Source organism: Octodon degus, unplaced genomic scaffold (assembly GCF_000260255.1).
Source record: "Octodon degus isolate 3935 unplaced genomic scaffold, OctDeg1.0 scaffold00227, whole genome shotgun sequence".
NCBI classification, from domain to species: domain Eukaryota; kingdom Metazoa; phylum Chordata; class Mammalia; order Rodentia; family Octodontidae; genus Octodon; species Octodon degus.
The window spans coordinates 482,682-498,541 of NW_004524803.1; the positions used below are offsets into that span (position 1 = coordinate 482,682).

General features: G+C 37.2%; 1 protein-coding gene across 1 annotated transcript in view; it reads left to right on the forward strand.

Moving 5' to 3' along the window:
* Positions 1-15,860, forward strand: part of Ttc29 (tetratricopeptide repeat domain 29) — a 293,590-nt gene that overhangs the window by 63,094 nt on the left and 214,636 nt on the right. Inside the window, exons 6-7 of the mRNA XM_023705716.1 lie at positions 6,586-6,798; positions 12,284-12,369. Coding sequence (XP_023561484.1) covers positions 6,586-6,798; positions 12,284-12,369 — 299 coding nt within the window. The remainder of the gene's footprint in view (positions 1-6,585; positions 6,799-12,283; positions 12,370-15,860) is intronic.

The following is a 15,860-nucleotide window of genomic DNA, read 5'->3' on the forward strand; positions in this document are numbered from 1 at the left end:
TTCTTGTTTGTGTGAGCTTTAGACAAAGTAAAACTCCCTTGTAGTCGTCTTGTTTTAAAAATACTTTCCTTTAAGTATAAAACTGCAAGTGCATGTCAAATTCTTCATCATTTATATAAATGTCATACAATTGTTAAATAATGAAATAAAATTGCGACTTAGGTATCTTGTCTATGTCTATATGCTCTTGCTGCACAAAGCTGTTTAGGCATTGTCCAAAACATGTTTTCCAAAACTATTTCACATCACGGCAGAAACCTAACTCCTGTTGGTATCTATGGAGGACTGTCCCCATTGCCTCTCGTGAAAGATTTGACTTTTTCTGTGACTTACATAAAATATTTGCACACTATCCTGATATTTACCTGGTAGAAAGCCTCTTACGTAATTGATTTAGCTTGGCAGTACTTTTGTGTCTTCCTTTTGGCTGTCAGTACTGAGATCTTAGGTACTAACAGTAATGACGGAGGCACGCTAGCCATCCCAGGCACAATAAACTTACTTCTTGGAAGATGATGATATGCTTCTCTTTTCCATTCTGTTTTTGTTCAGTTTTATTTTTGTGACAGCTCAGTGCAACCACTCTGCTTCCCTCTGCCGCACTTCATGAGTAAAAATAGTGTTAACACTTTGATACATTCCAGAAGAGGACAGTTCTTGGACACTGGGACTAACCTCATGCCCTGGTCCTCCTGAAAGATTGATAGTAGGATCTAGAACTCTTGCCAGGCTCTGATGCGATAAAGCTTAGTTGGGAACAAAAAGGGGACTTTGAGGAAGTTGCATACTAAAAGCCAAATTTGAAAATTGGGCTCATTATCTTCATGGATATTTACCTTAAGCTTTGGCAAAATGATTGCTTTCATATGGCTTTTTATGATATTCATCTTGGCAATATTGAATTCAAAATTTCCAGAGAAAACTATATGTATTATGGTGACTCCGTCAAACTCTATTTAACCTCGGAGCTTTCACTAACAAGTAAGATAATTGTTAAGGTCCTAGCCATAGATGAAATTAGAAATCAGATGAAAATCATAGATTTGTTAATCATTATGAAAGGGATTATTTGAATATGTAAATTACTTATATAGTCAAATTACTTCTCTTTATACCACAGACATATCTTAATATCATTAATCAAATATTAAGGGTCATCGAGACCACTCAGCAGACTAAGCACCTGTTTAGGCAAGTGCAGGGGCCAGGGTTTGATTCCCAGTACAGCGTGCCATGCCAGCACCACCCCCGGGAGCACAGAGCCGGCTGAGACCAGGCATGGTGGTGCACGCCTATAATCCCAAAGCTGGGGAGGCTGAAAATAGGAGGCTCACTAGAGTCCAAGCTGTGTAGTAAGATGTTATACCAAATACATTTTAAAAATACTATACTATGTCATAATACAGACTTTCAAATTTTGATCAGCCTTTAGAAAGTGCAACCAAGCCATTTGAGAACTTATAGTCATTTGAATCAAATCTTTGATGTTTTAATATTCTACCAAATAATTTTAGAAATGAACCCCTACAGACAAGAAGGGATGGAAAACTTTGCTGTATAAAAGCATTTAGTTTTGAGGACTTACCAACCTGAAGCCCATTGACCTCATCTTTGGCAAGGTGGTGAAAAAATGTACAGGCTGTTACACAGGTCTTGCTTTATCTTGGTCTTAACCATACAGCAGAAAAGTATAAAAACAAAGTATAAGAACTAAAGCCATGTTGTTATGTTGAGCTGTAGGGGACTCAGGTCAACAACTTCTGACATTGCCAGTCATACTGAAGACCCAGTACTATTATAGGCTACTGTACTATTTTGGGATATTTTGCTGAGTTCACACACCTATAATGTTGAAATGATGGAACTAAACAAAAAAAGGAGACACGAATGACCATTTTGTATCTTTGTATTCAAAATGTTTAGGATAGATATACAGCTACATTCTCTTAATTCAATGAATAGAGGGATTTTTTCTAATAGTGTTTGTAAATAGGATATCATGTCTGCATCTTGTATAACAAATAACCACTAGGAAGACAGTATGCAATGTGTTAATTATTGAAACTGTCCTACTAATTTGATTTGAAACTGTCTCATTGCTATCTGTTTGTCAATAAAATTATGGCAAAAAAAATAAAGCAGGTGATAGAAAGCACAGCTAGAGCAGGGAACAAGGTCTGGAGCCCAGCAATTTCAGAGATGACTTTTGAGGTCTGCACAGTCCTATGTATAACCCACCATGACTACTGGACTATACTGGATTATTTTGCTGAATTCATACACCAACAGTATTTAAAAGGCAATGGAATACCGATCTCTGACAAAACTAAATGAAAAAGGGGAGTATAAATGAAGGACCATTTTGTATCTGTATATACAAAATAGTTAGGATAGATATACAGCTACTTTCTCTTAATTCAATGAGAAGTAAGATTTGTACTAATAGTGTTTGGACAGGATGTCATGTCTGCATCTTGTACTATGAATAACTACTATGAAGACAACAGCATACAATGTATTAATTATTGAAACTGTCCTACTATCCAGTTTTGAAACTGTTTCATTATTATTTGCTTCTCAATAAAATTAATTTTAAAAAATGTACAGGCCAATAGGAATGACTAAGTGTGTAAACCCAAGGAATCCCAGGTGGCTGGAGATGTCTCCACACTGTTTAGAGGAAAGAAGGGAACACAGATGTTGCTCCCTAGGTACCAGACTCCTTCAGAAAGAACCATCAGAAGCACCTGGGGGACTAGTGTCTGAGCTTTCATAAGAGGCAACCTATGACAGCCCGAGTACAGTCACAGAATCATAACCATGGAAAAGATGAGGAATGATTAACTCAAGCTTTATTTTTAAGCTCTGCAGAGAATATAACTTACACTACCTGAGTCTTCCTGAGTCTTGCTTGTTGAGTAGCAGGGTAGAACCAGTTGTATGTATTTTAAGTCTGGCTTCTATATTTGAGTCTTTAAATCTTATAAGCATTGGCTTGCTCTTCTGTGAAAAAAAGTATTGATCTTTTAAGTTTTGTAAGCCCAAATAATATAAAGTATGGGGAAGAAACTTTCTGCTTCGACCACCACCTAGTAGATACATTCTCAGGAAAGATGAATTCCTCATCTCTTCTACCACACCATTTCTTCCATATAGAAGACCTCCAGTAGAGACCTTTTTGTATGTGTGGTCCTGGAGATTGAAATCAGGACCTGTGCTTGGCAGGTAAACGCTTGCTCTATTGAGCTATCTCCCTGGCCCCCCAGTAGAGACTTTGAGAACTGGATGTTCACCAATAATCAGGAGCTGATCAATCCTTTGATGCTGACCCAACTCCAGCGAAAATTAGATTCAATTAAAAACTATTTTTCATTTTTTTCAAGGTTGCCTTTCACAGTAGCTATTGCATTCTTCTTCAGGCAGCCCATCAAGGCAACCTAACAGCCACAAGGTTTAGCAAGGAAGCTGTCACCCATAGGGAACAGAAAGATGGTGTCCACACCTCTCTCCACCCTCCTCACTTTCAATCCCATGGTTCCTTCCACCTCTCCTTTTTAGAAAAAAATGCTGGTATGGATATCAGTTCTCAATTACTCTTTCCACTATGATATCTAATTTACATCTAAAGCTAATTAATTCAATTATCTGAACCATCTTCTCCTTTATAGTCTCTGCCCCCCTTTTTTGAACTACCTGGTTACCTCACAATTTTCTGTTCCCTAACCACACTGCCCACAAGAAGTATGTATCTATACTTTATGAATAGATGGCTACTGAAGAAAAAATAGCTCTTGCATACATCTTTCCAGGGATACAGAGCTATACTTTGCAGGCAGAAATATAGTTAACAGAGGAAACATAACACACATTATATGTCAGTGGTCCATTCTCATTTTAAAAAATGAGGGCCATGAGTATTTACAGGAAGGTGTTTCTAAAAAGAAGTGCTATAGGAAAGGGATGAAAAACTATAGCCTGCTTTTGTAGGAGGAAAGAAATAATTGCCAACTAAAAGTAAAGATAGATTAGAGCAGTGGACTTCAGCCATGAGAACTTGTATCAAAATAAAAAGGGGGACTCGATATTCTCTTTGCAATAACTTCTGTTGTATATTTATTATTTTAATATAAGCACATTTTGATAATAGGGAACTTATAAAATGTCAATATGCCAAAAGAAAAGCAAATCAAGAAAAGAAACCATCTTTTACCCATCATCTTGCTTCTCAGAGATGATTCTTCGTAAATGTTTTCTGATATGTTCCAATATATTCACTTATTATAAGTACCTGTCCATGCAACACAATAGCTTCTTTAATATCAAATGTAGCCTCTCTATGTGAAAGCTTCATAAACTAAGCTGATGAACAATTCTTCAGTACCTGTTTTTCCTCACTGTAGGTTTATTTGCTGGCAAGCTATCTTCACTGTAGCTATCTTCACTGGCATGCTATTGGGAGTAGCACAGTGAGACCAGCCAACTGCAGTGAATTTTTGCAGATTGTTAGTGATCCACCCTTGTCAGTTGTCTTTTTCTTAATGTATTACTGTTATTTGTGTGTGGATTCTTTAATGCTAATTCTCATAATAAATTCAGTGCCAAGTAGAAATTACGCCTTATAATCATGATAGCAACTCCAACCTACATTACCAGCCAGTGAAACATCTTTAAGGAAATATATTTGAGCTAATATGACCTGCAGTGGTTAGTTTGATCACTTAGGAAAGTCTGTTTCACAGGAAAAGGAAATTAAATTTATTTTATTTTATTTTTATGTATTTGGTACAAGGTCTCACTACGCAGCTTGGACTCAGTGATCCTCCTGTTTTCAGCCCCCCCAGCACTGGGATTACAGGCATGCACCACTATGCCTGACTGTGGCCAGCTCAGCATGCTCAGGGGTGGGGCCAGTGCAGCATTTGGCACCAGGGATTGAACCCCAGTCCCTGAGCTTGCCTAAGTAGGCACTTAGTCTGTTGAGCTATCTCACCAGTCCTGGGAAATTAGGTTTAAAGAATATAAATAGTGATTGTATTTCAACTGACTTTTAGATTTATTAGAAGTATTCTTACTACAGAAACTGATAGCAGTAGCTGGGTCTCCTGAGCACTAACTCTGTAAGATACTGAACATACATGCACTCATTCTCATGATGGCTCTCTGCATAGTCACTGATAGTGCTAAGCCTAGAGGGCAGTGAAAGCCTCAGGCTAAGCAAAACATGGTGAAGCCAAGATTAGAACAGGCTGCCACCTTGAAACCTGCCTTCACTCATAATTATCATACCCAGAATATCAATAAGACTTTTTGCAGTTTGAACCAGATGAAACTGCAATACCATCAAAGAGTATTTACAATCCAGGACACTGAGCATTTGCACAAGGCGAATAACAAGTATAACCCACAGCACAAACTACAAACCACTTTTCAAAAACTGTGTCAGCTCATATTTTAAGAAATGAGGGCTGGCCAGATAGCTCAACAGACTAAAGTGCCTGCTTAAGCAGATACCGGGGCCAGGGTTCTATTCCAGGCTTGCCTGCCCCCGGGGTGCACTGAGACAGTGACTGAGACTGGGCATGGTGGTACATGCCTATAATCCCAGCACTTGGGAGGCTGAAAACAGGAGGATCACTACGAATCTAATCTGTGTAGTAAGACTCTGCAGACTCTGTACTAAAAACATTAAAAAAAAAAAAAACCTTTAAGGGGCCAGGGAGATGGCTCAGTGGAATAAGCACTTCCCTGGCAAGCGCAAGGGCCTGAGTTCAATGCCTGGTCCCACCAAAAATAAATAAATAAATAAACTTAAAAAAAAAAATGAAATGACTTAAGGCTGATTCAGACTTTTACTTTGGGAAGGTACATTCTGGACCATTATAGACAGTATAATCCAGAAGGATCATTAAACTATGCGTGAATTATTCAAAACTGAACGTACACAAATGCCTTCCTCAAACTTTGAGAAACAGTTTAAGGATCCAAAATATTTGGATTTGAAATTTGTAAAAGATACATTCTTTTTCAGTACACTTAAATTCTTGCTCAAAATGAAGAAATTCCTGTCTCTTTCAAAAGCACTGTGGGGCAAGGTATGAGTGCATGAGTCGTGAAGTGACTTCCTGGAGCCACTACCACTCAGTGTGCATGCAGCACTGAGCAAAAGGTTTCAGGGTTCTCTTTTGTAAAGCGAGATCACAGGTGTCCCATTCCACAGGACTTTCAAGAATTAAATGTGAAGTGTATAGAAAACATACAGCGCAATTTCTTGAATACATATTTAATAAGTATTCATCAGTATGCTTGCTATTAATTAGCTTTCCGAGTACCTCCAACTACACAATGCCAGTCAGTCTCTCCTAGCTGAAGTGCACCCCTCTCCCAGACATCTAGCTAGCATTAAGCCAAGTCTGGGGTCCAGTTAGAGAGAGTCCCTTCCCCAGTTTGACTCCTTTTAGCCTTAGACATTTCGCACTGTACTCTATGGTGTTTTCTTGTTTAATAGTAAAGCTAAGACACACACAAAACTTTCGAAAATGTGTTCTGGGCTGTGGTTTATATTTATGAATGGCTGTTATTCTTCAGGTCAGCTTCTGGAGGCCGCTGAGCATTATGAAGCATTCCATCAATTGACGCAGGGGCGGATATGGAAGGATGAGACAGGCCGCGTTCTCAACTTGTTGGCCTGCGAAAGCCTCCTGAGGACATACAGATTACTCTCAGACAAAATGCTGGAAAATAAAGAATACAAACAGGCCATCAAAATTCTAATAAAAGCTTCTGAAATAGCCAAAGAAGGTGGGTGGAAAAGAACACTCTCGCACTGCTTGCTTTAATGGACAGACACTGCTTCTCCCAAGAGTCAAGTAAAAATCATCAAGTGTTAGGGTGATTATTTCCTATGAAATGCAAAGACAAATGCCATCAATATAGCTCTTGAATTTCAGTGTGAAACAGAGGTGCCTTAGTGCTGACAACAAGAAATCCATTAGTATATCTTGAAAGCTTTATCTCCAAAATTACAATCCACTGGGGTAGTGTTGTAAAACAAGGGATCTACAATGAGAAGATAAGGTCATCTGCAAAAGTTGAGAGAGAGAGAGAGAGAGAGAGAGAGAGAGAGAGAGAGAGAGAGAGAATGTGTTACAGATTGTGTATATAAATTTCCTGTTGTCAGGTAATTAGAAAAATATAAATATTTACTTAGCAGTAACAGAAAAATAGGACTGTAGTATATCTTAGACCTTTGCCTCTCAAAATGTGGCTTGTAGAGCAAAATCATCAGCATCCTCTGGAACTGTTGCAAAATGTTAGCATCCTCTGTCCCTCCCCAGACAGTCGACATTAAAATCTTCAAATTAACAAGATCTCTCGGTGATTCATGCATATGTTTAAAGCAGGAAGATACTTTAGTGAAAACGGTTCACAATATTCTATGGTATTTGTGTACATATAAAATATGAGGAAAATTTTGAACTAGATTTTGTGTTTAATTTTTGAAATGCATAGATATTTTATGCCCATGTTCTAGCTTATTAATAGCTTTTTCATGACTAAAAGGAAGTTACACACTTAAAATTTAATTAATGCATGAATGTCATTAATTGATTGGTTTATTAAGCAACCCATGACTTACTCATACAGACTGATTTTTCTGGATGTGATTTGAATTTCCTAAAATATAATAGCAGACAGCTTATTTTCTCTGTTATTTCTTTTAATAATATTAGTTGTAACATTCTTCAGAAGTCACCCTTTTGGAAAGAGGTATCTTATTAAATGAATTACTTTTAAATAAATGATCTAGTACCTTCTCTGAAGGGATAAACACTAATATAAACTGTTAGATCAGTTCCAGGAGCAAACAATTCACATGGAAAATTAAAGGAAATGTTCAATGTAAGCAAATGTATACTGGGAAAAGACATTTTATTTTAATTTCACTTTTGCAAGTTATGTACACAGAAAGGAAGGTTACTGAGGTCTCTTGCAGCAGCCAGAGTCACCTACCTGTCTTCTTTCAGAAAGCATCTCTCCCCTTCTGAAGGGCTGATAAGAGAAACAAGAGAGGATTGCTTCTTATGCTGTGATAATTGTTAATGGCTTTCAAAACCAATAACATTTAGCCCTACATGTTCCAGATGAGAAAGCACACAGATTTAAGCATTGTTGACACTTTATAGAGCTTTTACAGCAGATGAAATATTATGGTGCAAAATGCCCCTTCCTATTGTCTCCTACTTTGATCAAAGGGCTTGAAGGGGCAGACTGATGACTGCCTAGAAAAGGGTGCCTCCCACACCAGTATGCTTGATGTTTAAGAGGTACCTGGACCCCCGTAAGCCAACTCGTTTACTACAGCACCTTGATGTACATATACATTTTGAGCCAAATATGCTTTCACTTAACATCATGCTTTCAAAGTTCATTTATCTGATACTGTGTGTCACATATCAGGACTTTATTCCCTTTTAAAAACAAATATTTCATGTTTGGTTTTAGCACATTTCTTTATCTAATCACCAATTGCTGCCCATTTGAGTTTTATCTACTTCTTGCCTTATTTATGATGAACAATGCTGCCCTGAAGTTTTGTTTTGCAAGTCTTCAGTGCTTTTCGGTGTACACCCAGAAATGAAATTGCTGGATTATATGATAACTCACTGTTCCACATATTGAGGAACTGCTAAATTCACCAGTGGGGCAGCTCCACTTAACATTTCATCAGCAATGTAAGAGGATTTCGACTTGGCCACTGCCTCTCTAGGCCTTGTTAATTGTGTCCTTCTTGTTATAATAATCTTAGTAAGTGCAAAATGGTATCTCGCTATAGTTTTGATTACATTTCCCTTTAGTCTGATGATGCTGAACATTTTTTCCATAATTTTATTGATAAACAAATAGCAACGAGACAGTTTCAAATCAAATTGGTAGGACAGTTTCAATAATTAACACATTGCATACATTCTTCCTAGTGGTTAATTGCTGTACAAGATGATGCTGAACATTTTTTTCTAGTCATTTTTTTGATTAATTTTATTGAGAAACAAATAGCAATGAGACAGTTTCAAAACAGGTTAGTAAGACAGTTATAATAATTAATGCATTGCATATTGTTGTCCTCATAGTAGTTATTCATAGTACAAGATGCAGACACTATATCCTGTCCAAACACTATTAGTACAAATCCTTCTTCTCATTGAATTAAGAGGAAGTAGCTGTATATCAATCTTAACTATTTTGTGTATACAGATACTAAATGGTCCCTCATTTGTATCCCCTTTTTCTGTTTAGTTTTGTCAGAGATGGGTATTCCATTGTCATTTAAATATTATAGGTGTGTGAATTCAACAAAATAATCCAATATAGTTCAGTAGTCCATAATAGCAGTGGGTTATCTGTAGGACTGACAATATCAGAAGTTATTGGCTTGAGCCTTTTACAGCTCAGCACATTAATATTAATATGGCTTTACTTTTTATACTTCATTTTTATACTTTTCTGCTGGATCGTTAAGACCAAGATAAAGCAAGACATATGTAACAAGAAATGTAACTTCTGTATCTGAAAAGGTCAGTCAAATCCCCTCAGGATTTATCCTGAAACCCTGTTCCACAGTTTGTAGATCCTTTGTCAGTGTCAGTCATGTGGATGAGTCATGGCCATTGCTTGACCAATTTGCTCTCTGTGAAAGCCTGAGAGAATGTTTTCTCTCCATGTGATTCTCCTTAGGCACACTCCACATTGTCAATCACTTTCCTCTGTGGCCTCATAATCTCTGGTCATTTATGTATCTTCTTTGCAGCAAGTTATCTATTCAGATTCCTTGCCCATTTCTTATGAGTTTTCTAGTCGAATTTTTAGAATTCTTTATGTATTACAGATACAAATTTTTCATCATATATATATATATATATATATATATATATATATATATATATATATATATATATATATATATAGTTTTAGAAAAGAGTACAGAATAGTACTATAAAAGAAAAAATTAGAAATGAGGCAAAATTTCACTAAACAAAATAATATGAATTCAACAGTGTTTTTGTATTACATTGTGTTGTCTTCAAATTAGTTTTTCAGATTACCAGATATATGCATGCAAAATTGGAAAAAGAAAGAAAAAAGTTACAAGAAATTAAGACAAGAGAAAAATAAAAAAGAAGACTAGAAAGCAAACAAAAATAATTAAGCATTAACATTAAGCATTAACTGCTCTTTTCCATAGACCAGCAGAAATCCACAGTGCAGTTATCCAAACCATCTTGGTTACATACACAGATATATCTCTTTCCCCACTCCTTTTCCTGTCTTTCTCTTTATCTCAGTAATTCCTTCCTTTTGAATAGATTCATTCCCTTTTTTCAGTATCTATTGTACCTTTCAGATTTCATTTCATCTTTCTGGTTCTTACACTAAAGAGATAATAAGATGTTTGCACATGTGATTCTGATATATTTCACTAAAGAGTATGGTCTTTAGTGCATCCACTTACCAATTGAAGTCTCATATTTATCCTTTTATAGCCAAACAATACTCCACTGTGTGAAGCATAGGTTTTTAATTTGCATTAAGTCCTATGAATCTATTTTGTGCATTCAATATCATATTCAATCAATATTGAATGCTAATATTATTATTTTTTCTTTTGTTATGTATTTTAGTACAGGGTCTACAAGGTCACACTGCACAGATTGGATTCATAGTGATTCTCCTGTTTTCAGCCTCCCAAGTACAGGGATTATAGGTACGTGCCACCGCGCCCAGTCTCAATCACTATCTCAGCGCACCTTGGGGTCAAGGCTGGCACAGCACCCTGGGAATCAAACCCTGGTCCCTCTATCTAGTTAAGCAGGCACTTTAATTTGCCTAGCTATCTGGCCATCCCTGAATGTTAATACTATTCAATATCAACATATTTGAGCATAAGAAGATTGAGTATTCCAGGGACTCAATGATTTATCCCTGAGGAAACAGCTCAGCAGTCTAAGTGCTTGCCTGGCAAGTGCAAGTACCTGGGTGGGATCCCCAGTACCACATTCTGTTTTGTGCCTGGAATCCAGGGTGTGCCTCGCAGGTCACTAAAACCAAGTGTGGTGGTGCACGCCTATAATCCCAGAATTAAGGAGGCTGAGACAGGAGAATCACTATGAGTTTGAGCTTCATAGCAAGATCCTATACCAAATAAATAAATAAACAAAATATTTTTAATAAAACTAAAAAAATAATTTTGTATTTTAAATTATATTTAGGTTTATTGTCTATTTTCAAATGATGTATGTGTGTATGAAAAAGTAAATTTTTAAATAAATTTTGAAATTGGGAAATGAGTTTACTAACATCGGTCTTTATCTAGGTTGTGTTGCTTATTCTTATCACCTGCATTTCCAAATAATTTTAACTCTATTTATTTCTGTAGAAAGGACAGCTTGGATTTTGATGTCTTGGATTGATTCTGTCAAACAATTTGGCAAACATTTCCATTTTAACATTAAGTTTCCAATCAATGAAATGGATGAACTACCTATTTACTTAAGCATCATTTAATTCCTTTCAAGAACATCTTGTAGGTGTTCACATGCCCCCTTTTCCTGTGCTAAAGATCATGTCATCTGCAAATATGGTTTAGTTTCTTCCTTTCCAATCTGATGCCTTTCATTTCTCTTGCCTAATTCCTCTCACAAGAACCTCAAACACAATACAGTCCTAAGTATAAGTGAGTTCAGGGACCCTCCTTGTCCTTCTGAGCTGAGGGTGAACACTTGCAATCTTCTGCCATGCTTGATGCTAGCTAAGAATATTCTTAGAAAGCCATGAACAGGTTGAGGAAGTTGCCTTGTATCACTGTCAGTTTGCTGAGGAAGTTTCAAATGAAAGGAGTTTGGGTTTTTAAAACTTTGCAGCTACTGAGATGATAGCATGGGCTTTTTGTCCATCTTTCTATTACTACTGTATAGCACATTGATTGCTTTGCATATGTTGAACCAGTCATGAATTTTATGATAAATTTCATTTCATCAAGGTGTATAAGTCTTTTGATATGTTGTTGAGTTTGTGTATAAGGAAAAAAACTCTCATAAGCATATTGATGACACACATTTATGCTGACATCTGGGACCCAGATAAATTGTGTTTTCAGTGCATGTTTAGGTTTTGGTGATCATTAGTTCATTTATATACCTTAAAAATTTCTACTGTATTAAAAACTAAAGCTTCTGTTGTGGGAAGTCAATTTCTTTATTATGTCCTAATAGTTCCATATCTTCTGTAGGAAGTGACAGAAAAATGGAAGGAGAAGCTTGCTATTACTTGGGCTTAGCATACTTGGCTGCTGAAGAATATGAAACTGCATTAACAGTAAGTTGGAGTTAACTTTTAATCATTGCAGTTTTTAATTGTTTTATGATATTATGTTGCATCTGATCACAAGGTCAGTAAAAATGATTGGGCTGACGTCAGTGTACCTATTTACAGAGACTAAAACAAAGTAGCAATATGCTTAGAAGTATAAATGAAATCAATTCAGTTGGCTATAGAAGGTAGGATAGAGTCAATTTCCACAAACTGCTTTGGGGTTATGAAGGTTAGAAACAAGCAGTAACATGACCCACTATACTATGATATCACTAAAAACAACATGAAATGAGAACAAAATGTAAGTACTTTAAGATTACTGTAGTTTTATACTATGGTTTGCTTAGAGAAGAATATGGTGATTAAGTAACAGGGCGAACTGCACTGATATTGATGTTTAGTGTTGTGGGCATGGAATGGAGACAACAAAAGCAAAGCATGCTGTTGGTTCCAACCTGAGAATTACCTTGCATCATGATGAAACTCATCCTTGCCTATTTTGTGACCAAGTTTTGTCTGTTTGGGTTAACTAAAAACAAAGTACCAGAAGCTATTACCAGTGCTTAATTAAAACGTGTTTTCTTTTCTTTGTCTCTTATCTCTAGTATAGATAAAGTAGCTTGCAATATCATTTCTTATGTATTTCTCATCATAATTTGACTTCATGAGCAGTGTTGGCTTAATTTTTAGCTTTGAATTTTCATTTTCTGCTTTATATATTTATGCTAAGTAAGAACACTTCGACTGAGGCCAGATGTTTTTCTCTAGCTCCTTTGTAACTGGTCATCCTAGAAAACTTTAGTCTTCTTAGACAACCTTCTGTTTAATCTTTGAAATTAACATACATTCCACAACACTATTTTTAACAACATAAGAGGTCAAGGAGATGCACTCTTATTATTAGGAAATAACTTAATATGAGTGACTAACCAGTTAACTTTGACCGTCACTTTCAGTGGATTAGGAGATTCCTGGAGAAGTGATTAGATTTCGAGTGCCCTGGAAGAGTTAGAATATTGATGAATTCATAGCTGAATGGGCTAGCAGGAGGGGGCAGAGTGGAGTAAGTTGGTCGAGGGGCATAACCATGTGACTATGTCTTTCTGGTCCCTGGCCCCTTCCTCTTGGGTACTTCCCCTGCCCTCTGCTTCCTGGATGCCATCAGCTGAATAACTTCCCCCCATTACACTCTTCTACCACAAAGTTTCTGTTTTGGAGCCAGCTGACCATGGATTAAAACCCCTGAAATTATTGAGACCTAGTACATTTCTGTTCCTTTAAGTTGGGAGGGGAAAGTTCATCAATATGGAATATTGGAACCTGACAATTGGAGGTTTATACAGGACAATGTGGCTTAGAAATCTTTGGAGAACTGGCTTGCAGTAGGAGTTTGGAAAAATTTGGAGATGCCAGGTAAAAAAATCCGTGAATCTATAAGCAGAGCATTCATAATGAGTGATTCTGGTTAGGGCTCAGAAGAGCAGAATACTGATAAGAAAGTGAAGAGTAAAGGCCAGGCTCATAGGGTTTTAGTTGGGAATAAGTACTCTATTGGAAATTAGACTATAGGCCATTCATGTTACGTTTTGGTAAAGAATTTGATATATTTTGGTAAAACATTTGATCCATTTTCTTCATGTCCATCAACTTTGTGTGAGGCTGAATTTAAAGAATCAGGGCTGTGGAGATCATTTGGTGATCTAAATGCCTGCCGGGCAAGTGGAAGGACCCACGTTCAATCCCCAGTACTGCTGGCCACCAAAACTGGGTGTGGTGGTGCATGCCTGTAATCCCAGTGCTCGGGTTGCTGAGGCAGGAGGATCACTATGAGTCCAAGCTATGTAGTGAGACCCTGTACCAAATAGATAGACAGACAGACAGACAGACAGACAGACAGACAGACAGATGAAAGAGTTTTTAAAAAATTAAATAATCTGGTAGAAGAAATTTCAAGGGGATGCAACATTTATGCTGTGGCATGGGTACTGCTAGATACTTTTAGCTAGATTTATAGAAAAATTAAGACCAAAAAAAAAAAGAAAATTTGAAAAACTTGTAGTTTGATCAGAAAGGAAGCACATATGGAGTTGGGGCCCAAGGAAGTACACATGCTAAAGAGATCAGTGGCATTAAAAAGAAACTAAGTGTTTTGAGACGGGATGAGAAGAAAGATGTCTTGAGACCAGCTCATGAATCGGTATGATCCCAAACACTGTGGACCCAGCCTGCAAACGTGCACATCTTTCATTTAAGAAGAGAGACTTGGGTTTCATGTTCCGGAAGAGCTATGTAAGGAACTGGTTCTGTGAGATTCATTTGGTCATGGTTTGTCACTCAGGCACCCAAGCATGACAGTAGTCATGGTCCAGGGGCCTGGCTACTACTCTGATGGCAGAGCCTTGGAGTCATTCATAAGGTTCTAGTTTTTCAGGTGTATGGAATACAAGAGTCATGAGTTTATGCAGACTTCCACACAGATTTCAGAGGAAAGTTGATTCCAGGCAATATGTGACAGGTTCAGGGCTCCTGCTGGTGCTCCCAAGAAAGTAATGTGTGAATAGACGTTACCAAAAGTGTAGTGGAGGCCTCAGTAAGTTGGAGATCTGGTGGAAATCCTGGTGTATTATACATCCTAGGGTATAGGATAGTCTAATAATAATTGGATTAAGGAACTCTCATTTGACATCCAAATGAAATTTTTCTTGAAACTGTTACTCTTTTCAGAGAATATTTAAATTGGGTTTTTGGATGTAAATATGACTTTGGGTAAGTCCATTAATTCTTTAAGTCTTAATCAGCTCATGTATCTTGTAGCACTAATAGTTACTGTTACCTTACAGAGGTAGTGGGTTAAATAGCAGCCTATGAATGTGAATGGAATTAATTTAAGACTCTCAATATGAGGTGATTATCCTGAATTCAGTGGGTGGGGCTTTAAGTGGGAAAACTGGATGGTGACACAGAGACAGCAGTGATGCTGCCATTAGTCAAGAAGTGTCTGCAGTCACCCAACAACGGACGAAACAAGCATGGATCCTTGCATAGCACCAGCAGAGAGATCACAACTTCCTTTGCTATTTTAAGTCATGTAGTTTGTCACAATTTCCTTTCAGTCCTAGCAAACTAATACATACAAGTTAGAAGAGATGACTTACATGAAGTTTTATAACAATGTCTGCCTGGCATATAATAACCTTTAGTTTTTTACTAACTTTTTCATTATTGCACTAATTTAACTCTCTAGACTTGAGTAGTGGTAGTGAAGAGACAGGCAATGAGCAAACTCAGAAGTCATGAAGCTTGTGAATAGACCAAAAATGAGAGGAGAGGGAGATGGAAGAGGCAATATGGGCTTGGAGTTCTTGGCTCCAGGGCTGGATGGATGCTGGTGTTCATATTAGTAATGTATTAGTCGGGTTCTTGGGGAGAAATAGGGAGTTCAGTTTTGGGTTTGCCCAATATGAGAAATTTTAGAGATGCTAACAGACAGCCAG